Raw genomic sequence first — 26,853 nt, 5'->3', positions numbered from 1 at the left:
CCAATGCAGGCCTTCCTCAAGCAAGTAGTTCAGAATGTGTTTAGTCTTCTTAAAAATATGGGGGATGCCTTCCAATCTGCCCACCTTTTCCTTATCCATGCCCCCATATTCCCGTGCTCATGTCCATCTCTGGCTCTATCCCTCTCTCCACCACCACCCAGTCTCCAGGCCTGGCAAGGCAAACAACGAACAATTTACAAATTGAACTTAGGGTCCTACACCTTTAGACATTTTAGAGTCAGGGGCACCTGGGTGGCTCAGTTGATTAAGCATCTGATTTCAGCTCAGGTCATATCTCCTGGCTTGTGAGTTCGGGCCCTTCATCTGGCTCCATGCTGGCAGTGTGGACCCTGCTTGGGATTCTCTCTCTCTCTCTCTCTCTCTCTCTCTCTCTCTCTCTCTCCCTCTCACTTTATCTCTCTCTCAAAGTAAATAAATAAGCTTTAAAAAAATAAAATGAAACCCTTGTTATATTTAAAAAATAGAAATTCTAGGGGCGCCTGGGTGGCTCAGTCGGTTGGGCACCCGACTTCGGCTCAGGTCATGATCTCGCGGTCCGTGAGTTCAAGCCCCGCGTCGGGCTCTGTGCTGACAGCTCAGAGCCTGGAGCCTGTTTCGGATTCTGTGTCTCCCTCTCTCTGACCCTCCCCCGTTCATGCTCTGTCTCTCTCTGTCTCAAAAAATAAATAAACGTTAAAAAAATAAAAAAAATAGAAATCATAGTATCAATTATTTTTATCCCAATCATTTCCCACTTCTTGAGGAAAGTTAACTCAGCTTGAACACTCACCCATCTGATTGCATGTTTATTTTTAATCCCCATGTTTCACTAGTAAACAGACTTGATGAAACCAGTGAGTGAGAGAGTGAGTGTGTTCATGTGTGTGTTTGATGTAGAAATGTTGTAAATGTGTTATAATCAAGGCAAAATAGCATCCCAGAAGTTTAGCCAGGACCACTTTTATAATAAAAAATATTGATTGATCCCAGGAATAGCAAAGATCACTTCTACCCAATTACACTCCTGCTGCCCCTTCTAAAGCAGTGTGATTCAGGGATTCCTTCACAGCTCTTATTCTTTTATGTACAACTGTTAGTATAAAGTGGTCTTTATGACACTTAGAATAATATATGTATAACTTACATGTATGTGTATGTGTACATATACATATATATGAGTGTATATAGAATTTGCTAAGTATACTAAATGAGTCCTAAGAAACTCAGGAGAGATTGAGACAAAAACACAGCCGAATGAAACTCAAACATGAAGTCCAAGAAAAAAAAATTACTAACAGAGTGGAAAGAGAGAGAGAGAAAGAGAGAGAAATTAAAAATAAAGAGGAGACAAAGAGAGAGAAAGGAAACATACAATAAGCTTTACTGTATAGATGGGGAAAAACAGGACCCCAAAAAGTCAAAAGACACAGGATATAAAACTTACTATTCAAGCTGACCTCTAAGACTCTTCCAACCATGATATTCTAATAGTCTAGTCTGAAAAGGATGGCTTAAATATTCTCTTTTATGGCTGGATGCCTAGCATAGACTATGATCTAGACAGCCATGTCCCAGCTAGGCTTTAGGGGAAGATTCCCAAATGGGCAATTAATTTAGATTTAATAGGACAGTTACTGTAAGTTTAAATAAATGCCAGTTAAATATTAACAGCGTATTTATTGAAGATTAACATTGCTGGTTGCATTGTGGGATTTTCTTTTCCTTAAAGAAACCCTTTATCGGAAGAATTTTAATCATCTTGGCTCTGCCATCAGCTTGCCTTAGATGCAGGGCAGCTCATTTATTACTTTGTTGAATCGTGTTCTGTACTGTGAAGTGCATACCTTGGTTCTGGAGAAAGTAGAAGGACATGAGTAGGAGGGCTATTTCTCTATAGGAGGGATTGATAAGTGGGTATGAAGGATAAAGTGCTTTTGAGGAGAGTGTCGAGAAGCACTCAAACTATAGGCTACGAGAGTTGGAAGGGCCCTTGGAAGTCACCTAATCCAAACTCTTGGAATAGAAGAAAAGCGGAAGTGAACGGAGCACCCTCATGCACCCAGCAGATGGCATGCTTGATGCAATACCCTGGACCCCTAGCCCTACCCGGAGCTGCCCTCTTGCTCTGGAGTACTTTTAACTTTCAAAAGTGCCCTAGCCCATTTAGATGCATTAGGAGACATTAGATTTTCAGAAAGGCCCATATATCATAAAGATTTTTGTTCTTCTGACAAGTAAAAATTTGGAAAAAGAAACTAAATTTTTTTTTAAAAGCAAGTGAAGTGACTTATCTAAGGTGATCTAATGAAGGCCTGAGTTGAAACTAGAACACAGGTCCTTTGGTTTACAAAACCATATTTATAAAATGTCACCTCCAGTGAAAAGTACAATGAATCTATATGTTTTGAGCAAATTTTTGTCTCTTCTGTTACTGATCTTGGTTGGGGAATATGGAGTCAAACCAGTAAAGAAAGTGCAGAGAAAAGGTTAATGAGATAAATGAGTAAAAGGAAATCCTCTGGGGAGAAAAAATTCAAGGGTAGAAACAAGCCAAATTCCTTTGATCTGGGATGTTAACTTCCAAGTTCGGGGCTGGTGAGAGGTTTCTTTCTCTATGAGAAACCCCAACCCAACTCTGGCAGGGCTGTCTCTTGTAAACATTAGAACTGCTGTCTTGGGTCTGTCTATGCACTAGATGGATGTCTGCATGGAACCCTCCCTCCCTTCTACAGAGGGAATGAAGCTGGTCCTGAAGCACTGTTCTGGGATGTTAAATGATAGAAATTAGGAAAGGTAAGGCAGGCACAGGATATTATTATCAAATGACGAGTCTAAGATCTAGACCTGAGAAGGCTTTGATTTCAGTCATCAGGCACACAGGAACAAAGAAGGGTGTAAAGGTTCATGGAAGGAGTGGAAGGAGTGGGGACTGCTCCTTTAAAGATGAGATGGAGGGATCTTGTCTTGTCTTCAGGTTCTTTCACTACCTTTCAGTTATATGTGGAAGCAAGACAGATAAAAGTTCCCAGGCTGGGGCGCCTGGGTGGCTCAATTAAGCAGCTGACTCTTGATCTTGGCTCAGGTCATGATCTCAGGGTTCATGTGTTTGAAGTCCGCCTCGGGTACTACACTAACAGCTTGGAGACTGCTTGGGATTCTCCCTCCCTCTCTCTCTCTTTCTGTCTTTCTTTGCTCCTCCCCTGCTCACACTCTCTCTGTCTCTCAAAATAAATAAACTTAAACAAAAATTCCCAGGAAGAGAAAGCCCTCTTCTCTTTCCCAAACACAGGCCATTTCCCATAGGCCTATATCCTGTGTGCTTTTGTGGAGCATTGAGTTTGAGACACTACGGTGGGAGCTGGAGGGTCATCTTCTTCTTGCCCTGGTTTGAAGGCTAAGCTACTTCCTTTTATGACCACATCTCAGCATGAAGTGTCTGCTCAGTCTCTGTGATGAAACCTCTCAGCATCTGTATGCTCACGGTGCTCACAGGCCTACACTCAGCAGACTGCCCCTGGGTTCTCTGAATGAATATCAGGTCTGGCACTCCTCTGTCCCTGCCAGTCTTGATGTAGAAGCATGGTGGCTCCCACGTTTTAACCCCTGCAGTGTGTGTAATAGGCCTTTGCTGAACTCTCTACATCTACTGTCTTATTTCTTCATCACACCAACACTCTGTGGTAGGCACCATTCTTACCATTATTTTTACAAATGAGATTATTTCCTCAAGTCAAGGTCACACAGCTAATAATGGAGATGATGAGTGTTTGACCTCTGGTCTGTCCAATTCCAAAGCCCATGGTCATTCTTCACTGATGCATTTGTACTGAATAAATTCATAAGTGAATGAACACAGAATGCTGGAAGAGTTAGAGATGTTCAATCACAGCACTTTACACATATCTATCCCTAGTTTACATGAGGGCAATCTGAGAATATAAAAGGCAGCTTCTCCTCATGCTCTTTCTGGTCTTGGGCTGTGTGGCTTCTGTCCTGTCTGCCTACAACAAGGTTCCCGCCCACACCACCTGCCTCTTCATCTCCTCACTATTAAGTCCCAGTTTAAAGTCATTTTTGGGGAAATGTTTCCTGATCTTCCAGATTCCACAAGACCCTTCTGTCATATGCATTCTCTATTTCCCCCTCAAAGTGCTTATCACAACTGTATCCACTGGTTTGTAAAATTATTTATTTACTATCTGTCTTCCCTGCTGGACAGTGTGATTTATGAAGGTAAGTCTTATGTTGATTTTGTTTTTGTCTCTCTCTCTCATCACAGTTTCAATGCCCTGCCTATCCCATAGCTAGTGTAACACTAAATGCCTGTTTGTTGTATAGCTGAATTTCTCACTTATGTTTATAAATCCTTGAGATCACCTCTCCCCTCCTAATGTCATTTTAAATTAAGTTCGGGAAACCATGGTCAGTGCCTGGAAATCTGGACAAGCTAATGGGACAAACTGATTCTAAGAGGGAAGTATATTCCAGCTTTTTTCTTTTTTCAATGATTATTTATTTTGAGAGAGAAAAAGAGTGAGACAGAGGAGTGGTGGGGCATAGAGATAGAGGGACAGAGAGAATCCCAAGCAGGTTCTGCACTGCCAGCACTGAAATCCAGAGTCAGATGCTTAACTGATTGAGCCCCCCCAGGCGTCCCCCCCCCAGTTTGTTTTTCTTAGCACTGAGAACATTCTCAAGGGCTCATAGGGAGCGTGGGGATGAGTTCATGATAACTTCAAAATTCATGAGTGTAAATACACATAAAACCACTGCCAAACCTAATTAACACAAAACTACAAGCAAATCAAAGGCTGGGGCTATGTCTTTCATTTCTGTATCACTAACTCCAAAGTGATTTCAGGTACATAGGAGGAGCTCAAAGTCTACCTGTCCATACTTACTGAATGCACTGAATTCAACTGAATAATTGGATACACAGAGGTATTCTTGGCAGTAATAGTATCACTTCTTTTGTAGTTCTCTCTCTTGCCCATAGATGAAGCAGCCAAAGGAGATATTTTATTAGTTAGGTCTTAAGCAGTGTCCTTACCTGACAGGTGTAGCAGAAAGCTATATTGGAACAGGAGCCGTGAGTCCTGAGTTCCAGTTCTGATTTACCAGTTATTACCCTTATGTCCCTACAGTAATAACTCCTTCCTGGGTTCAACCCTCCACCCTTATGGAATGAGTGGGTTGTACGAAATATCTTCCAAGGTCCCCTCTGACCATATCATTCTGTGATTCTGTGACTCCAGGGTCTTATTTTGACCCAAAACCTAGGTTAGGAAAGATTCTGCCCCAAAGACCCCTGGCTTGTGAGATGCTCCCATTTAGGCATCTGGCTTTTGCTTTATTGGTGCTTTGAATTTAATCATTCATTGTGCTCCTCCTTACTTTTCCGTCTACCTACCGATTATTCTTCTGACCATCTTTCCCCTTTATGCACCTCTTAGAAAGTTGTATAGCTTTCAAAGTCCATAGATAGCCTAACCTTTGCCACTTCTTCCTGTTCTCCTTTTCTATCCTCTCTATTCGTGACCCCTTTTTTCTCCTTAGAGGCTTCTTCCCCTCCTTCAAGTTGCTCTTTTGCTCTTTCTGTTGAAATCCTAACATGCTGGACTCTAGCCCAGATGAACAACGATTTTATTTTGATCTTATATTCATATAGGAGGAAAAGAATAGCCTGTATTTTCCAGAGTTCTGCCCATCCCTGTTCCCCTAGAGACATCTCTTTATTCAGATCCACACCACCTTTTCTGATTAAACTTTTCAATATCTACTCGGTGCCACGCCACTGTAACTGCCTTGCATCTTATCTTCCTGCCTGAGCTCCTGTTTGGAATCTCTACCAGGAGAGGGGGGCCTTTAGCCTTTTTAGAGAAGGAGAAGCAGAACTGGCATTTCTTAAGCTAGTGCTCTTCTTTTGGTCTTCCGTGTGTGTGGAATATTCATAGCTCTTTAGCTAGCCCCAGCTTTCTGCAGGTAACATAGAGTGAAACAAAAACAACAGCTGATTTCCCTTTCACTGGGAATTTCCTATTCCAACCTTGCTTTTAGTGGGTAGATGCTGCTGATGCCAGAAGCCTCCCTCTACCCCTGTCTCCTCACCTGCCTGCCAGCTCTTTGGGGTCTGCACTGCAGAGCTCCTGCACTCCCTCTGTTTTGCAGTCATGGGATCATTAAAGGGAGTATGAGCATTTTCGTTTGCTCTGGCAGTGTGTGTGTAGGTGTGTGTGTGTCTGTGAGCTTGAAAAGCATTGTCCTATGGATATTTTTATAACCTGAAGCAATTACAGCTGTCAGCACAGAGACAAGCTGTGACAAGTTGATTTATGTGTACAGTATATGTGTATCCAAGAGGGAAGGGAGGAAGGAGAGGGAGATGGGGGGAAGAAGGTGGAGGTGGGCGCTTGTTAGGATGCTGCTTTCCAGGAGGCAGAAAGGAAGTTGTTTTTATAAAGAACACAAATAATGAAATTGCTCTGACTGTCATCCCTTTTTCATTAACTTGGATATGCTGGGAAAAATAAAATAAATCTAGCAGTTTTTATGAAGCAAGAGACAGGATATAGGATAAGCCACTAAGTGTTGGTTATATTTAGGGATTAGAGGATAGGCAGGGAGTTGACATATGATTTTGATCTTCATCTACTCAAACAACTTCAATAAGGAGTTCGGATGAAATGGATTCTGGCTTGTTAATTGTGCGGGCCTCTCTGGTCTTTCACCACTTTCTAAACTTCCATTTTTGAATAAAGTTTGGGCCCCTTGACTTACAGAGAAGGTATGAGGTTGCAAGTGGCTTTTGTATCTCCAACCTGAGTATTACCTGAGCTCTGCTGGGTTTCCTGCCAGATGCTGTAGCTCAGCACCCTCCCTTCATGGTCAGAGACAAAGATGGTTTGACTGTCTTAGATCAATGACATGCAGACTGGTATAAAATGAACATCTTAAAGAGCCCATATGAAGAATTATTTTCCTGCCCAGTCATAATAATGAAGTGGTAGCAGACAAAATGTATTAATAAAGCATCTTCCACCTTAAATGGATTTCTAAGTATTTTCCTGTAGAGTTAATCATGTATGTAGGTCCCTAGGGAAGGCTGGTTGTTGTCATTATCCACATTCCCAGATGCAAAAACTAATGCTCATTTGTACCTACCTGGGAATTAGATGCAAGAGCCAGGACTAGAATTTATTACGAAAGGAATCATCCCTGCCATTCCCAAGCCTGCAAGGAAATGACACCATAGCCTAGAATGAATCCCTCTCCCTTCCCCACACTGTAATTATTTCCAGCTGAGGTAGTGAAGATGTGTGTACACAGAAGGGTTGGTCGGGGAGCATGAGGGGTGGGTAAAATTGAAAGATGGATATTATTAGAGGTAACTCGTTGGCTTTAGGGGAAGAACAACTCCAAATTCAGCAGACTGTAAGTCAGCAAATACAATCTCACACTTTACTTCTTATAGGGTCTTGCAAGAATGGACTGGTGCAGAGAAAGATTTTCTCTTTTTTATTCTTTCAAAAATATAAGCAAAACTCTCCCGCTCTCCATAGATGCATAGATGCCATTTTTTTTGCTTTTGCTCCCCCCTCCCCCCCGATAGTAAAGTAATTTGTTGCAGGCATAAGTTGACAATTGATTTTTTTTGATGCTATATATCAAATGGTCCCTACTGGCCAAAAGTAGCAGGTGGGTTTCCCTGAGAATTTAATCTCAGGAAAAGTCACCAGAGGAGATGAAGAAAAAAATGGCCCTAATGATGGATTAATTGAGATCTTCAGTGTAAAGTTGCTCAACTTTTAATGGTTGACCACTTTCTGGTTAACTATTAAAAGAAAAAAAAAAAAAAAACACATTTGCTCAGTCTGTCTTTGTTACCCTGGAGTATGGGTCCTACATCTGCAAACCCTATCTCCATCCCTACCAGTCTAAAGTAGGGTGAGGCAGTATGGTGGGTGAAATGCTTGTTTTTTCTCTGACACATATGTTACCTACATGCAAGTAGTGGTTACAACCTGCAAGGTGTAAGGACTTTTCTGGCACTGGGACACTTATAGTTATAACGTATCAATCATTTTGGTGTTGGCTAGATGGATTTGGGAAAGAACATCTTTTTCTGTTATTTAACAGCTATTGGAAAACAAACAAAAAAAAAACCCAAAAAACAAAACAAACAAACAAACAAACAAACAAACAAAAAACAGATTCCTGGTTGTATCTGATAGAAAGTTGAGGGAGAAGAAACAAAGTCACTGTTGGTTGCCTCTTGTCTATGCCCAGGAAAATCTGGGTCAGTGTAGAGGGCTTAGATCTGGAAGTCCCTGAGGAGAAAGCATGTTAGCATTACTTAGCACAGCTGTGTGGGTTGGGCTGCTCTGGGCTTCTCCCTAGCTCAGGGGACAGGCCCAGGAAGGGGAATGCACTGCATTCTTTCATAGCTGGACTTAAGGGAGAAATTTAAATGTAGGTATACAGGGACCCACAGCAGCTAGAGAGAAGTGACAAGAACTGAAGCAAAACCAGTTTTTCCCTGGGTTTCAAAAATTCGAAAAACACACCTCTTAAGATGATTTGAAATCAGCTCTGCAAGCTTGTGAAACCCAGGAAACTTGGGAGTCCGCAGTATAAATAAAGCAAGTGGCTCACACTCATTCATCTGAATGAGCACTTTTGCAGGACTAGCATCTTTTAATGTCGACAAAACAAGAATAAAGAATGTAAGTTAGTGTCAGAACTTGACCAAAATTTTGATGCGATTTTGCCACTTTTACACACTAAGAGACGTCTGTGATTTTGTATTTATTTTATATATGGGACATCTGTTTAGAAAGGTGGTGTTGAGTCTCCGGTGTTGGAAAGTAGCTTCTGGGGGGGGGGGGGTGGGGTGCTGGTGGTGTGGGCATTGACTATTGAATAAAAATGAGATTATTCTAAAGCATCCTCCAACACTCTAAATTTACTCTAAATGCTAATGGAATTAATCTGATAATTTTAAAGGTGCATGCATGCATGCTGCAGGGTTTTCCTTTCCTAGTTAATTAGTTTGTGACCCTTTTTAAGATGTCTTGGGTTTATTAAGATTGTGAGGTAACTTTGCCTTTCTTCTTAATTTGGAAGTGACATCTCCTCAAGGGGGTAAATGGTTAAACTCCTCGCCTCGGCTGGTGCATTGCAGCGGCGCGGCGCGGCGCGGCAGGGGTTAAGGTGGGCGCCCGCGCCCCGAGCCCCGCGCTCGCCCGCCAGGATGAGCGCGCAGTCCGCCCGCTCGCTCGGCGCCGGCCCCGGAGAAAGTAGCGGTCAGTGATGGAGCTGCTGCCATGACAACCCCGGCGGTCGGGGCCCGCGCGCGTCGGGGCTGCTCCCGGGAGGAAGGCGGCGCGGAGGCCGGGGGCGGCCGCTGAGCGTGGCGTCCGCGCGGCTCCGGTGCCGGCTGCGCCTCGTCTTCCCTAGCCAGACAGCCAGCGAGCTAGGGGCCGCCGCGGTGCGCTCCGCCGGGCCGCTCCTGCCTCGGCCGCCGCCGCGGCGACTGCCTCCCCCAAGACTGGCCGAATCGCAGCGGCTGCAGAGCGCATTTCGGCTCGGAGGAAGTTGACCGAGGCGGCTGCCGCAGGATCACCGGGTCCGGATCGCACGAAGCCCGGCGGAGCCGCCTCCAGCGTGCCCCACTTTCCATCTTGGCTATTGTTACGGATTGTTTTTCTCCTGGCGATCCTTCCTTTGAAACTTACAAAGAAAGTGTTGGATTTCCCCTTGTTCGAACTGAGGAATTGCAGACCACCTCTGGGGAGCCGGATCTGACCCACCCCCTGTCCCCTTCTGGTACCAAAGTGCTTACTCCACTCCAAAGTGCCATGTCAGAACTGCTACCGGGAAGAAGGGGCTCTTGAGACGTGCCCACACCTTTGCACCTGCCTTGCGCTTCCCCTTTCTTGGCCGTCTTCCCCGGCCGAAGCAGCACCGAGGAAACACCCCGTGGATGTCCTCCGTGGAAATTGGTTATCCGAGGCCGGATTCAGGGGAGGAATATTAGACTTGGAGGAGTCTGCGTGCTTTTCTCCTCTCGCGCCTCTCGGTCGCTGCTAGTTCACTGCTCGGTCCCTGAGCTCGCTCCCTCACTCCACCCACTTCCTGTGCTCGCCCGGGGGGTGTGTGCCTTGCAGCTGCCGGAGTTCTGGGAAGTTGTGGCTGTCGAGGATGGGGGTCTGTGGGTACCTGTTCCTGCCCTGGAAGTGCCTCGTGGTCGTGTCTCTCAGGCTGCTGTTCCTTGTACCCACAGGAGTGCCCGTGCGCAGCGGAGATGCCACCTTCCCCAAAGCTATGGACAACGTGACGGTCCGGCAGGGGGAGAGCGCCACCCTCAGGTAGGGAGCTGTCTTTCTTCTATGAATTAACAATGATTTGTATGGGTTGTGGGGGGAGAGGGGCAGGGGTGCAGGTGTGAGCGCTGGCGCAGCTGGCACGGAGGTCGCTGGTTCCTTGGGCTGCACGATTCATGGATGGGAAACTGAGTGCTCTGCCCCGGGAACGTGGTGGTGTTAGGGAAACGCTCAGAGGTTGGGGAGATGAGCTGTTTCTCCAAAATTGGCCTCCTTGGCTCAGGACTTGGTAAGCGTGAGGGGCGGCTAAGACAGGGAGTCACTGAGATTGAGGACAGTGGCATGGACGCTGTGTGTGCCCGAACCTGGTGGCCATGGTGACTGGGGACCTGGCTGGGGCTCAGCATGAACAGTCATCTCTGAAGTTAATGAGTCCCAAAGGACGAGTCTGGCTCCGTTTGAATGCCTTCACTCTGCCTGTGCCATGGGGTGTTGCCAGTGGGCTCCTGTATTCTGGCAGACCTGATGTTTTGTCCTGGGCTTGACTGTGTCTGGGCTTTCCTGGAATGCCTTCATGCCATGAGCTGGTGGGCAGAAGGACATGCTTTTTCCTGTCGAAATATGGCTTTCTGAGATTGAAGTCCTGGAGATGAGTCTGATTTGTCCATGGAAAACATCATTTACTCTGGTTAGCTGTTCCCTCTTGTTTTTTTTTTTTTTTTTTTTTTTTTTCCCCACTAAAATGGTGTGTGCAAAACTCATCTACTGAAAAGATAGGATATTTCAATGTTGAGTTGGGTCCTGATGGGTTTCTGGGGTTAAGGCTTACAGAAACTGAGGAGGAGAAGAATCTTGGCTATGTTTTGTGTAAGATGGGATGAGTCTATGTCCCTGATGTCCCTGCCTACTGACTTGTTAACTCAATTTCCAGTGTCTAAGAAATGTATCACTCATGAGAGGGTAACAGAGAATTAGTGATGATAATGGGAAATCTTACTCTTTAGAGAGAGTCAGCATGAGGCAGAAGTTAAGAAGGTTCATATGAAGAATCATTTCTCTGCCTCTCTTTGATTTAATATTCTCTCTTACTTAAAGTTTTCCAAACTGGGCTACTGAGCTGACTCTAAGGCAACATGGCAATATTCCCATGCTTTGCATTCAAAGATTCTTAGAAAGATAATCGTGGTGCTGGTGTCCATTGTTTTACCCCTGGTGACTGTTCTTTTAAAATTGCATTGTTTGTGGATGGTACGCTTAAGGAAATATCCACAGGATAGAAAATATCAAGAAGGGGGCTCTGGCAATACAGAGCTGACTTGTCAGGACATTGCCAAATGAAGTGTGTGATTTAAGGACATATGTAAGGCCTACAAACATCCCGTGCTCCATTGTCTTTGAAGAGCTAACCCCCAAAGCCCCAGTGAACTCCTAGTTACCCATTGGCTCAGAAAACCCACCTCTTCCACTAAGCCCTTCAGTGACTACTTTGGACAAAGGTTAAATATCTAACTGCCTCCCACCCCAGAATTACTGTATCTGCTTTGTCAAGGGATGTCATGGAGCTCTAAAAATGTTGTGATTTCAGGCTGCCTAAAAGAGAAGTGCAAAAATGAAGCCTTAACACAATACGATGATGAATTTAGTGTTCTCTGGATGTTCCCTTTGTCCCTAACTCTTAGCTGCAAGGAGTGGTCTCAAAGAGATGAAATAGAGACAGTCTCACATGGAGAACATTTTAGAAACAGATGGGATGGTATTTTCAAGGAGAAGGTGGAAGGTAGTCAGCTCTGTGGAGATTTGGAGATAAAGAAATAGCAAAGGGGCCTTATAGACAATTGTCCCATATTGTAATGGGGATCATTTGAAGGGGGGTTGGATGAGCCAGGATCTGGTCTTCAGAAGGCATCTTCCTAGTCTCATGAGAATTAAGACTCTCTAGAGAGTGGCTGAATTTGGCAGATGCTGAGCCAGGGCATGGGCTTTAGTTAGGAACAGCTTCTACTTAAAATTGCATTATCATGGACTTCCCTTTCTTTATCTTTCCCTCCATGCCTTTCTTGCTCACTCTGGGCTTCCCTGTCCCTGTCTCTTTCAAGTGCTAATGTTTCTTTGCATTTTCATATCTGCTCTGGTCTTATTTGGGTGTAGAAGGAGGAAGTGGAATATGATGGGGCTTCTTCTCTAGACCCAACACTGCTGTGACATAAAAAGACTCTCTTAGAACATCCCCTGCCATTCTGTGCCAGCCCCTGGGACGAAATGTCTAAGTGACATAAGGAGGAAGACACTTCCAGTGGATGGAGCCTTATAGGGCAGGGATTAGAGGAGCTAGGATGTGACTGACACTGACCCACTGGCTAGGGCCTGATTTAGGATGTGAATCGGGCTGCAGGTGTATCAGATGACCTGCACAAAGGATGCTCACGTTCTGCAGGATAACCTTCATTCTTCCCAGGCTCTTATGCACTAGAACAAGCAAGGTCCGCCATGCTGAGGTGTTCTTTTGTGGAGTTGGAGCCTTTGAACCCTCAAACACAGTCTTTGTAATTTGGTGTGCAAACAAGCAAATAGGAATTTCAGAATGTATTTTGTTTGCATAAAATTTGCTAAATTTGCAAACCTGATTCTAGATTGTTGTAGTGCAGTGTCTCAGGGCTCTGGAATTTTATTTTTTTTTTATTTTTATTTTTTGGAGTTTTTCTTTCTTTTTTGTGTATTTATGTGGATCTTTTCATTTTATTTCCCTCTTTACTTCCTTCCTTCCTTCCTTCCTTCCTTCCTTCCTTCCTTCCTTCCTTCCCCTCAATCTCTTTCTCTCTCCTTCTCTCTCTCTCTCTCTCTCTCTCTCTCTCTCTTTCTTTCTTCTTTTCTTTTTCAGCATGCAACTAAGCTACACAGAATACAACTAGGGAGGCCTGGAGCACCTCTGCTCTGCCCTGGAGAGCAACCCTGTCCACATTGCTGTGGGTGATGCTTGTAGTTTACTTCTCAACCAGCAGAGGACTTTTTGCTCTGATTTCATTTTATTCTTTGTTCTCGCCAGTTTTATTTTTTGAAGATGTCTTCCAGTCCCCAAAGAATGAATGCTTCAGCAGCAGATTCTAATGTGAGGAAACTTTTAAAAATGTTTTATTTCATCCAATTAGTGTTAACGGTCCTTGTGGAGGTATTGGGAAACCTTTCACCCGAGCCTGCCATTGACAGCCTGAAAAAAATCGCAAACAATTTGCTATCACCCACCCTTTCTGCCCTCCTGCTGATAATCTGTATGCATATATTTTTTTTAAAGGTGAGGTTATGCAGAACAGGATATACCATAATAATAGCATTAACAAAGGTTTAGGGAGCATTTGCTATGTGTCAGGGAGGAGTCTGTTTTTCATAGCATCTTCTCTGTCATCCAGCTTCATAACATTAACATTTAACCCTAATAGAGACCCTGTGATGTAGGTGCTATTATTATTCCCATTTTGCAGATGAGGAAATTGAGGCATGGAGAGTTTACATTGTTTGATTAAGTTGTACAGGTAGGAAGTGTTGAAGCCAGGTTATGAGGCAGTAGTAATAATAATGTTATTAAGATGAATAGTAGTGTCAATGATTGGTCAGTTACTGTATGTGTTAAATAGTTTGTATACATAGTAACATTTAATGTTTGAACAACTCCCTGAAATAGACTTAATTATCCCAACTTCATTGCTGTGGAAGCTAAGGCCCACAGAGGGAAATTTAGGTAATATCACACAAGTAGTTAAGTGGCAGAGCTGGAAGCTGACTCAGGACTCTACTCCCTCATTTTGGACACCACACTTTCCCCGCTGCATTCTGTGTTCTAATTCCTTGCTAGTACTCAGTGTCTCCTCTAGTCATTTTGGCTTAGACCCTTTCCTGCAATGATGTTGAACCTTCTGTGTTCTTTCTCCTCATGCAATGGGGAACAGCTAGCTGTTGGAAAGCAGAGATCGTACCTTGTAATATCATGAGCACTGTGTACTCCCAAATGTTTATGGAACAGATAAAATGAATAGAAACTAAACAAAAACATCCTTCAGCCTATATTCAACTTATTTCTTTACTGCATTTTTCCATCACTTTACTTTAAAATACAGCTGTGCTCAACCAACAAAGGTTTATTAAGTCGTTCTTACATGAAGGGTTCTGAACTGGGTTTTGGGGTATAAAAAAGCATGAGGCTTGGATGTCGTACTCCAGGGACTTAAGTCCAACTCAAAAGGCTGGGCTGTAGACAAAGAGGTAACTTACAGGTGAGGCAGAGTGTGTCCATCAGGAAGTGGGTGATGTGTGTGCATGTGGTCAGAAAAGAGCATCCTGTTTCCATGTGGGGTGGGATTCTCTGTGGAAATGCTGAGGAAAAAATGAGGAGCAGGAGAGAGCTGAGGTTCTCAACTATGTGGATGTCATTAATTGGAGACCTTTTGGGGCACCTGGGTGGCTCAGTTGGTTGGGCGTCTGACTTTGGCTCAGGTCATGATCTCACAACTTGTGAGTTTGAGCTCTGCATTGGGCTCTGTGCTAACAGCTCAGAGCCTAGACCCTGCTTCAGATTCTGGATTCTGTGTCTCCCTCTCTCTGCCCCTCCCCTGCTCACACTCTGTCTCTCAAAAATGAATAAACATTAAAAAAATTAATTGGAGACCTTTCACTAAGTATCCACCTATCGTTTGGAAGTTCTGATGAATGTGTCTTGTGTTGTCATAGATTCCCCCAATAAGGTGACAAGTAGTATAGTGAATTATTTCACTGGGATCATCTGCAAAGTGAGTATCAAAAGCTAACTTGTACCTGTTGTTACATGTCTAGAGTGTAGGCTTTGCCACTGCACAACGTTGAGGTTTTGTTTTTTGCTTGTTTGTTTGTTTGTTTGTTTGTTTAGATGAGTTAAGAAGAAAAGATCTGAGAAATGTATGAGATTGAAGTTGGATTTTGCCATAGCAACTCCATGGAATAGCACAGAAGAATGTGTTTTTGATACTTGAGGAAACCCATAGAGTCCCCTTCTAAACATAGGAAGCTGTAGCCCTTTATTCATATCATGTGAAAAATTTAGCATTTCACTTGATAGCAGATGGATTATCTTTATCCCTTCAGCTACTCTATTGTCTCTTGAGGGCAAAATGATGACTTTCTCATGTTTATATCCCAGCATCCAGCACATGACTTAGCCTATCATTTTTGGTAATAAAGTCTGAATGTCTGTTCTGCTTATCTTTCTGCTGTAGACATCCTGGCCTTTTCTCCACCTCATAAAGGTAGAAAACAAATTCTTGCCACAGAGGCCTTCTATTTGTGCTCATAACTGTTGGGGATACCTTACTCTAGATCTTTCCATGGACAGCTATTTATCATTTTGGTCTCAGCTCAGATGGAAACCCCTCACTAAAACCTTTCCTGACACCCAAGGTCAAAATAATCCCTACCACCTACACCAGTCTTACACTGGCATTTCATCTTGGATTTTTTTTCTTCAGATAAGTCATCCATATCTGAAGTTTTCTTATTCATATATTTGGTTATGTGTTTATGATTTGTCATCCCCAAATGGACTTTAACTAGAGAATAGGTACCTTCTCTTATTCAGCACTGTGTACCCAAGGTCAGGCAAATAGAAGGCTCTCAGTAAATAGTTGTTGCGTGAACAAATGAAGGAAATCTGAGATCATTGCCTTCTTCTCCTTGCCCTTCTCTGTCCTTTTCCCTTAGTTGTCTTGTGTTGTTCTTGCCCTCGACATGTTACTGGCTCACTGTCATTTCTGACTAGTCTGCACAGATGTGTGAGGTTGCCCTTGAGGAAGTTACAATTACAGATAAGTAATTGGGCTGGTGTCTTTCTGTCAGGGACACAGATGGGCCACATCATCTGTTGGTTATTTCATAGCTGCACCCATGACACTTGTCTTCTTTCTGCCAGGTCACTTCCCTATCCAGTCCTTTAGCCTTTGAAGAGGAGCTCCTCTCTGATGAGGTGTTTAAGCCCAGGTAGACCTCAAGGAGATTAGCATTTTCAAGATGAGGAGGGGCACCAAAATGTACCTTTCTGCCCATCCTTCTTTCTCTCTATTTGGAGTTTGCTAGCAATGGTTGTCTCGTGGTGTAACTGTTGATCCATTCTTAATGAGTTAACTGGTTCAGAATAACAGTGCCACTCAGGAACCATGTGCTGTTCTGATTGTGTTGCCTCCTCCCAAGATCAACCACTGTGTGCTCACCTCTGGGGCTTGCCAGGGATCCAGCCGGTGGACTGTGGCTCAGAAGAGCATGGACAGATGGAGCTGTGGAGGGAGGCTCCTGGAAGCATACTCAGCCTTTTGAGGAGCCAAAGACTAAAATGGGAAAACGAAAAACCCAACAGAGCATGGGGCAGAAGGAGAAAGGTTTATGCCAGTTGTCATGGGAGCCTGGCAAGGGGCACCAAGGGACAGCCTGGTTCTCCAACATTCCTCACCTACAATCATAGGTGCTTTGCAGAAATGTTGCTTTTGTCTTTTGAGTTTGAAAGGATTGCAGAGATCTGTTTCAACCACCTGGTTTTACAGATAATGAGATAGTGATCATAAGTCTTGCACAAAGATGCCTTCCGGAAGGGTGAGGTGGAGGTGACATCAGCCCATGATTCCTCACTTAGCTGTGAGCCCTAGTATAGGGCTACCTGTGCCTGAAATAAGGCCGCCGTTTCCTACTAAGTGCAAAAGTGTCACACTGACAGCATCATGACAGTCAGCAAGCATTTGTCACCATGCTTGGTTCTCACTGCTGGTTGTGTCTGGCACTGAAGTTTGTATTCTTAGCCTTCTCCACCTCTGATTTCATATAGGACAACTGTTTACTGTATCAGGCTCCATGCTAAGCACTCTACTAATTTAGTCCTCATAGCCTTATTTAATCCTCATAGCTGCTCTAGGAGATGGATGCGATTATTATTCTGATTTTACAGATCAAGAAACCAAAGCACAGAGAGAAAAGTGAGACATTTTCCAAGATCACACAGTCAGATGGTGGCTGAGCCTGGGGCTTAGAACAAGTTTTATCTGACTCTAAGCTGGTTCTTTTTTTGTACCACAGGGCTCTTCTCAATCTATCCCTTCTTTGCTTCATTGCCATGGTGTACTCCTTCTAGAAACCAGGTGAATTTGGCTTTTCCTCCTTGTCCTGAAGTGTAAGAATCTCCTTTCTTGAAGTATTTTAGGAATGGAGTATGGGAATGTTTAAGCTTTGATGGTGTGGAGACACAGGGAATGCCCAGCTGGCCTCTACAAGTCCCTTCTCATTAGACAACCCTAGAATCTCCATAGTTTTTTCAGAGTAAGTCTATTCCAGGTTCTTCCACCAACGTTTTGCTTCAGATCAGCAGTCTCGGACTCTCACAGAGAGTTAGCAAATCATCAGACATTGCCATGTATTACTCTGGCATGGGATATTGAACAAATCAAGGTAGAAACAAAATTCTATGAGGATCCCACAAGCCAGTGTATCTGGCTGTTCTGGCAGTGGGAAGCAGAGTGGGTGAAACCTTGACCTACACACTTTCTTCTTAGTTTTTCTAGAAGTAGGACCATTGGCATCTCTCAACATGGGAGAATCTTGAAAACAATTATAATTAATGTTAATAGTGTATTTATTCTCTTAGGTTCAGAGTTTCCACTGACAGGTAAAAACAACATTATCCTTGTATTATTTGACGTTACTTTTCTTCCTTGGGATAAGGTTGATGGGTTCCCACTATGTGTAATAGATTACTGATAATAAATAAACAATACAATTAACTTCATATAGATGGTCAATTAGTACTACATTTAGGAACTTAAGAATTACTTGGGTTTAGGACACAATTTCCAAATTGCATGTGAGCAATGATGAGGAGGAGAAAATAAGAATGTTTTATGGGAGCACAATTGATAGTGGCAAAGGTCTCCAACAAACAAGACCATACTAACTCATATTCTAGTGGAAGTGGTATGCTAGAAAGAAAACAGATTAGGAGATAGGATTCTGCTCACCCTGACTCAAGCACTGTGTCTGTGAGCTGTCAGGCAAAAGCTTTTAATCTGTCAGTATAAAAAGGACAGTTATTGCCTACCTCAAAGGGTTATTTTTGGTTAAAAAGGAAATACACACAAAGTTTAGTGTATAATTATTACTCTCTTTCTCTCCATATGTATATACATATTCACACACACACACACACACACACACACACACATATATATATATATATGTATATATATATATATATATATATATATATATATATATATATAAAATATTGACACATTTGGCAATTTTCATTATAAACTATGGCAGTTTAAACACCCATAGCTACCCTTTGATTGATACACCATGTAATGCTTCTGGAATTTCTAGAATGATAGGAATGCCTCTCTACCCACCCGTAATTATACTTTGGTGTTTTCTCTACACATTTGTTTAGATCCTAGGACTCTTCTTCAGTTCAAATAATTTCTTGCACTGTTTTATTTCTGACAGGGAGTGAGAAGAAAGGTATTTCTTTATTTTTCATAACAAGATTGTTGCATAGCAAGTTGTGACAGTTCATGGCTCTGAAGATGAATTTCCTACCAGAAAAAGCCATACAGAAAGCTCTGTAGAGGCAGGTTCTCTGAAACAAATAGTGGGGTCAGGAGTTCATGTGCAGATTTAGGATTGGTAGACTTTTTTCCTTGGGAGACTGATTTTTCTGTGATAATTCCACTGGAGTCAACAGACAAATAGAGGTAGGGATGCCCTAGCTTGGGCCAGGGTGGGGAGGGGGTTAAGCCCTTCTAGCTTTAATGTTCTCTGATTGTAATTTTTCCATTCATTCGCATCTCCTGTGCAGTCAGAGGCCAGCTCAGGACTTGCACAGTAATAGGGAAAATTGAGAAGGAAGTCTTTCTGCATTTGGTAATTTTTCTTCTGTCCAAGTCTGGGGCAAGACCCTTGCACCTGGCATTAGAAATTGACTGCAGAAATCACCAATGGAACCACAAAAACAGTCCTTTTCACTTCAAACGTATGCCATTGAGCTAAAATTAATTGAAGTTATAGATAGAAGTCTCACCCTTTCTGCATCTGGCTTTCTCAAATCTCATTGATCACGTGGCTTGGTTTTTTGGGCTTATTTGGGTGTATTTGGCCAACTTGCCCTCTTCTCAGTGTGAGATGCTTTGGCTCAGAAAGCTTTTGAGATTTAGATTTGTCTTATAAAATGAACATATGAATTAATCTTACAATCTTGCTGATGGATTTTTTTTAAATAATAGAATTTTTAATGAAAAAAGCATCAACCATTAGACTGATGGAAAGTGACAAAACTGAAATCAACAGGCAGATAAAGCTTTGTTGGCCACATGTTGGCAAAGGAAGATATGTTTGTGTAAAAATAATTTCTTGGTCTTCTCTGGCTTTCAAACAGGCTCTAATGGAGAGGATGAGTGGAAAAGTGCACTCACACTCAGAATAAGCATCTTTGGACAAATTTACTTGTCAGGAAAGCTCAATCCATAATAATTATAAACAATCAGAAGCAATGAGGAAGAAAATAAGATAGAGAATACATGCAAATTCTCTTTAATTTGGTACAGTTATTATACATAAAAACTGGAAAGGGTAATACTGTGGTGTGGGTTGAATTGTGCTCCCTACCAAAAGAATAAAGAAAAAAAAAAGAAAACAAAAGATATGTTGAAGTCCTGACATCCAGTACCTCATAAAGTGACCTTACCTGGAAATAAGGCCATTGTAGATGTAATCGATGAACTTAAGATGGGATCATGCTGGAATAGGTGAGCCCCTAATCTAAGACAGCTGGTGTCTTCATAAGAAGATGAACATAGGGAAACACAGAGGACACACTGGGAGAATGCCATGTGATGATGAAGGCAAAGGTTGGAATCATACAGCTGCAAGTCAAGAAATGCCAGAGATCGCCAAAGAACCACCAGAAGGAAAAGGCAAGGAAGGATTCTATCCTACAGGTTTCATAGGGAGCATGTCCCTGTCATCACCTTAATTTCATACTTCAGGTCCCTTGAACTGTGAGACAATAAATTTCTTTTGTTTTAAGACATCCAGTTTGTAATGCTTTGTTATAGCAGCCCCAGGAAATGAATACACTAGGAGAAAGAAATTACAAAGGAAGAGTTCTCTTAAATAATCACCACCATATAAAGGACCACTGAAAAGCTAGGTTAGACCACGCCATCACCCACTGTAACACAAGCCACTGCAGTCCATAGAGGAGCAGTCAGAGCCCTGAATGTTCTTGGCATGGCAGTTCCTATCCTAGTCATGACCCCCCAAGCTCTCCATTACAAATATCTAGGAAGCTGATCTGGAGTATAACTATACTCAGAGCTCATTACCCTCTTTTTTCCTAAGAGACCATCAGGACAAGATCTGTAGTTCCCACTCCTCAGTTATCTCAGTCACCTCAGAAGTCAAAGCCCACTCCTCCACCTAGGTCATGTATCATCGTCTAGATTTTTCTTATTACCATATGGTCTTGTACTTCCAATGATCTGAACCAACTGCAGACTTCCCTCTAATCCTCCAAACCTTCCTATTTACTGTCTTACAGCTTCATAATCCATCACCAGCAAAATCCCTATGTTTCCAGTCTTTTCCCTGAATTTTCTCTTTTTCCTGAGTTGTTTCCATTCCTAGAGTCATGTCAAAAGAGACTGTTTTTTTTTTTTCCTATGTACTGCTTACCATGAGCCCTAAAAGTTGGATAGATATCCTCCTTGCTACTCATTGTGACTTCTGTGCATTCTTTTTCTGGCTTTCTCAGAATCCCTAATCATGTCAGCATGTGGGCTGTGAGGTTGCATTACCCACAGCCATTCTTGCTGCAGCCTTCTGCTCTTCCCTGACCAGTCAGTCTCTCCTGCTGGAGTTCCAGATCATATATCCTAGTGTTAATCCACAGGTCCACTTTTATGGCTCAGATATTTCAAACTCAATGCCTCCAGCCAGAGCTCTTGATGCCAGATGCATTTAACCCACCACCAGCCACCAACTTGATCTTCCATCCCTGTCTGCCCCAAGCCCTGATTTTAGGAATGAAAGCCACCATTCATTCAACCACTCAGGCCCAAGACCCAATAAATATGTATTTTTTTTCTTTCTCTCTTATGCTTCATCTAATCTATCAATACATCCTATTTGTCTTTACTTTTAAGATATATCTTGAATCAGACCACTTTAACCATCTCTAACACTATCTTTTTAGTCAAAATCACCACCAACTCTCACCTGGATTATTCCAGTAGCATCTCATCTGGTCTTCCTGCACCGCTTCTGCTCTACCAGAGACCATTCTCCACCTCATGGCTCAAGTTTAAGAACATTGTTCAAATCATACCACTCTCTGTTCAAAACCCCGTGGTGACTTCCAGTAATATTTAGGTTGAAATACAAACACTTCAATGGTATAAAAAAATGTTTTATTGCCAGTGCCTAGGTAGCTTACTTGGTTAAGTGTCAGACTCTTGATTTCACCTTGGGTCATGATCTCACTGTCTGTGAGTGTGAGCTCCACGTTGGCCTCTGCACTGGCAATGCAGAAACTGCTTGGGATTCTCTGTCTCCCCTCTCTGTGCCACTCCCCCTTCTTGCATGCTCTGTGTCTCTCAAAAGTAAATAAATAAACTTAAAAAAGAAACAACAACTCTTTATTGCCTGTTGCCTGCCTACCCCTCAGAATTTCCCTCTATCACCTCTGCTCCACTCACAAGGATGCAGTTCACTGAACTTCTCCATTGTTCCTTGGACCCACCAGGTCCATTCTTGCCTGTGGAAATGCTCTTTCTTCTGCCAGGACCCACCACAATGTTGTATGGCAGGATATTCATGACATTCGTGTGTCTGCTCAAATACCCCATCCTCAAAGAAGACTTTCCAGACCTTGCTGTTTGAGATAACCATACTCCAGCCCCCACTCTCCTGTGTTTCCCTATCTAGGTTTAATTTTCTTTATCACCCTTAACACTCAGAAAATTCTGTTATTTATTCATCTATTATTTATTTATGGCCTCTTCCACTAAAACTAGGGCCCCTAAGGCGACTGACTTTATTGCTCTCATTTATAGTGGCTAAATTATGGTCTGGAACATGGCATATATTAAGAAATAGTTGTGGAGTGAATGAAAACTTTATTAGGAATAATAGTAAGCTGCTAACATTGAAAATTATTTATCTTTTATCAGAAAGAGGGGACTTACGTATATATCTGAATTGGCAGAAGTTTGGGTGTTCCTAAACAGAGCTCAAAAGGAGTGCGTGTGATCTAGCCTTGGTTTTGTCTTCCAGGGCATTGAGTGGGATGGGAAGTTGATGGGGAAGTGTGTCAGGGTATTGTGACACACTTCATAAAATCTACATGGACAGAGGCTAAAGGACCTTTAAATTTCCACTTTCACAGGAGGTTTTATAGAAAATCTAATAAACACTTGAAAATAAGGACTAGTTTCTGGTTCGAGTCTGATCACTGTGGTGGGCGGGGGAGGGGGGAGGAAATAGCACTTAGAAATCAGGCTATGTGCCTCACTTCTAACATATTATTCCATGTATATTATGTCCCCTATGTTTCTTTTAAAACTATTTATTAAGGGAATTCTACCTTAAGGCTACCAAGCATGATGATTGAGTAGAGGGTCTGGAGCCAGGCACCTCCCTGGGTTCAAATCTTGGCTTTGCTACCTCCCTGTTGTGTGACCTTTGGCACATTGATTAACCTCACTGGGCATCAGTTTTGTGGTTGTTTGATAATAGAAGTGAACCAGGAGGGAAATAGGGAGTATTTAAGAACAGTGCCTGGCACTCAGTAAGTGTTAGCTTCATATGGAGGGGGAAGGACAGAGCATGAAATGCATCTGCTGTGGGCAAATAGTATTCCTTTGAATCGAGTGACCCCAGGTGCCCCGGTGGAGGCCGATGTTCCTGCAAGTCCTGCACCTCTGTGGTGGGCTGATTTTGAAGAATTTCAGCAAAGGTCATTGTTTTTGGAAGGTGAATAGTGGTTGTGGGCTGGAGTGACCCGAGTCTCAGGCCTAGCTCTGTCACAACTCACCATGGGATGCTGCTAAGAAAATTAGTGTTTCCCTGTTTCCCAGTTTCCCTGCGTCTGAAATGAGAAGGCAGGGCCTGACCCTACTGCTCTGTTCAGTTCTTTACATTTGAGGAAGAGATTGTTAGCTGTTCAAAAATATATAGGTTGTTTATCTTCTTCCCTGGACACAAAACTTGACTCTCATTTCTCAGGCTCTTTTGAATTCAGGTGTGGCCACGTGACTGAGTTCTACCCAGAGGAATGTGAGCAAAGTTATGTGCGGATTGGCCCATAAAAATCTCCCATATGAAATACTTCATGCTGTTTCTCTTTACGCCATCTGGATGTTGATGTCCAAAATTACCTTGGAAACCCATGTCCTATTGGGCAGATGCTCCATTATCAGCCAAGTCATTGAATGTCTCCACAGAGCAGGGCTTCCACACCCACCCCACCAGCTGACCCAGAACCTCATTTGTTAGATTATCACATGAAGGAAAATTACACTTCCATTGTGATAGGCTTCTGGGATTTTTGAGTTCATTTGTTATAGTACCTAGCATTACAAGATATAATTCCACAAAACTATTATAATTCCTATTTTCTGGTATCAGTTGCATAGAAATATACAGAGTTCTTAAAAAAGTCCAAACTTAAGCACTTATTAAAATTTCTTGGCAAGCTTTTTGGTGATTTTTACATGTGGCTGAAAGTGGGAACCATGGCCTTTTCAAACTGAAGCCTCAAATGTTTGATTTTCATTTGCTTGACTCTTTACATCTCTGAAGCAAGTAAAATGTCTGCTTTACAGAATATGTGAAAACCAGTGACAAAGAAAAGTTTTACCTTGAAGTAAATTAGCACATGTCTATAATGGATACGACTGGAGACATACCGTAATTAGTGAAAATACTTCTTAGATGACAAATTGCTCATTAATGGCTGGAGGTTTCTTACTTAGTGTAACCTTTTGTGCTAGAGATATTCCAACACTCAGTGTTTTAATTGACACACAGTAAAGAGACAGATGGGATGATTCAGAAGCTTTTTCTTAAAAATGTTGAAGAAGAGAGAAAACCACTGTCAGAGGTTACCTTTTAGAAGTGTGACCAGGTGGTGGGGTAGTCACTTGTGCATTTGAGTAAGGGGGGAAGAGAGGTCAGAAAGGGAAGGAGGAGGGCAGTTGTGGTAGGAGATCTGCAAGGAAAAGAGGCAATGAAGACACCTAGGGATTTAAGGTGGTTCTATTACAAGATTTTGCATTTCAGGGGTCAGGAGTCTTGTCTTATGTTCATTGCTATCTCCAAATGACTCACAACACCTGGCACATAATAGGAGCTTAATGCATTGTTGGCGAATAAACGGATGAACTTCCTTATGTCACTTCAACACTACTTCCTCTGTATCTTGTACATGCCAGGCGTTGTACTAGGTACTGAGTTTCTTTTTCACAGAATGATTTTAAGTGAAGGGACACTGGGGCTGCAGCTTGTATGAAATGTAAAAAAGAGTGTCCTCTTCCAGCATACAACTTAAACAGACCAGTTATAAATAGGTGCCCTTCCTCCAGTCTGACAACTCAGTCCCTAGGCCTCTTGGTGGGATAGACAGAGATGTGAATTTTTAACTCCCTCCATCCAGCATTCTTGAGCAGCACACAGCCTGTGCAACTGTACTTGGCAGGTCCAGTTTTTACTAAATAAGTAAGTAGACAAACAGTACTTTGTGTATTGGAAAGCACTATGCCAGAATTTAAAATATGGGTAATGGACAGTACCTTGGGGTGCAGGGAGAGTGGTGTTTGCAGGGTGGTCAGGAGCATGGTATGATCCCTGTAGGAATCAGCAGGAAAAACATTCTGGGCAGAGAAATCAGCAAGTTTCATGACCAGTTGAAAAATGAGCAGTACTAAAAGGAGGCAGTCTCAAAACTGAAGATGGTGTAATGAGTAACAAAAAACCCAAAAACCAAAAACCAAAAAAACAAACAAAAAATCCCACAAAAAACAAAAACAAAAACAAAACAAAACAAAACAAAAAAACATTTGGGGCCTTGAGTGTCTGCAAGCTGTAGTATAACATCCAAATTAAGGAGCAAATGTTGATAGCAGCACAGATTTTAGGAGATTAGAAATAAATAAAAATCCCACATAAACAAAGACAACACCTGTGTTGATTTTCTTTGCTGTGTATAGTTTCCATGTGGATACTGTCTGGGTTGTTACAGCTCTGTGGTTCTGTGGCAGCCAATATTTGGTGCCTCGCCCCCCCCTCACACACATCTAGCCATATGGGTCTAGTGTTTTCTAACTGAAATGTCATCCTTCTTTGGTCCATTATGCTTTGTCATTGCCATTTATCACATCTGAAAATTATAAACATTGAAAATCTGCATAATATCCAATTTGACGTTTTACCTGTTGCCATTTCCAGGATATTACATTGTGAAATTAAGCCGGCATTTTATGATCCTGTGTGGATGTGTGTGTATGTATAAGCAGACACATATTTGGAATTAATGGACTCATAGAAATCAGAGATGGATTAGACCTAATGAGCTGTTCAGAGAATTATTTAGCGCATATTTCATATCTCTATTCAGTAATCAAACCTACACACTGCGTATGCTAAGAAGGTGAGGTTTTTACATTTTTTTTTCAGTCCTTGGATCATCTCCATTTCTGCCTGAAAATTTAGCGTTGCACCCCTAGAGCATTTTGCACCAACTTTATTAAGCATTCAGTTTGACATTTCCCTACCCTTAGGGTTATCTTTGGTATTGAAAAAATAGTTGCTTTGCTTGTTACCATTAATGTATCATTAGTAATTGGTGCCGGGTTCCCAGGATCCCACCAGGATGCTGGGCAGCTCAGAGCAGGTGGTGGGAGTCATCAGAGACTCAGTCCTGCCCCTTCCCCAGGCCCTTTCCAGTCTCTGGGAGAGACAAGCCTGACTTTGAGCGTGTACTGAGTGGAAGACTTGGAGAGTTAGCCTAGATGAGAGGCTATATTCGAATTTTTATACAGAGCAAATGATTTCCCTGCTGCCTTCTGTTTTCATTGAAACTGTGCTAGAGCTGGTGACCTTCCTGCTGAATGAGCACTGGCTCTTGGTTATCGCCCACTCTGGTTTATATTAGCCCTTCAAGCCTTAATTTCCAGCAGGCCTTCAAAATTCCATTCACAACAAGGTTTTCTCTACGAACTAAAAGGGGAAATGAAAGGTGAGATGTTTGAGAGTGTGGAAGTTTAACCAGAGAAGGACTGCATTTTTGAAGCTGTAACAGAGACATGAAATTATGGGAATTTAAAGGAAACCTCGGGGGTGGGTTGACACATTGTCAGCTTCCCACAGGCAGATGCCTAGCTTCTAAATGTTCCTTATAGCTTATTTAAATATAATATATATTATATATATATATTTTTAATATATTTAATATTTAATATTTTATATATATATATATATA

General features: G+C 42.5%; 1 protein-coding gene across 6 annotated transcripts in view; it reads left to right on the top strand.

Moving 5' to 3' along the window:
* The window catches only part of NTM (neurotrimin), a 939,421-nt gene that overhangs the window by 529,936 nt on the left and 382,632 nt on the right, over positions 1-26,853 (top strand). For 3 of the 6 annotated variants that reach the window (XM_019421437.2, XM_053900251.1, XM_019421438.2), the window contains one exon: positions 10,283-10,367. In XM_019421437.2, coding sequence (XP_019276982.1) covers positions 10,283-10,367 — 85 coding nt within the window. Of the gene's footprint in view, positions 1-9,282; positions 10,368-26,853 lie in introns of those variants that run through there. The other 3 variants (XM_019421440.2, XM_019421439.2, XM_019421441.2) reach the window with 2 other exon arrangements.

Source organism: Panthera pardus, unplaced genomic scaffold, assembly GCF_024362965.1.
Source record: "Panthera pardus isolate Hobbes unplaced genomic scaffold, ASM2436296v1 HiC_scaffold_12, whole genome shotgun sequence".
Classification (NCBI taxonomy): Eukaryota; Metazoa; Chordata; class Mammalia; order Carnivora; family Felidae; genus Panthera; species Panthera pardus.
Note: the sequence above shows the minus strand (reverse complement) of the source record. Positions and strands in the feature narration are given on the sequence as shown.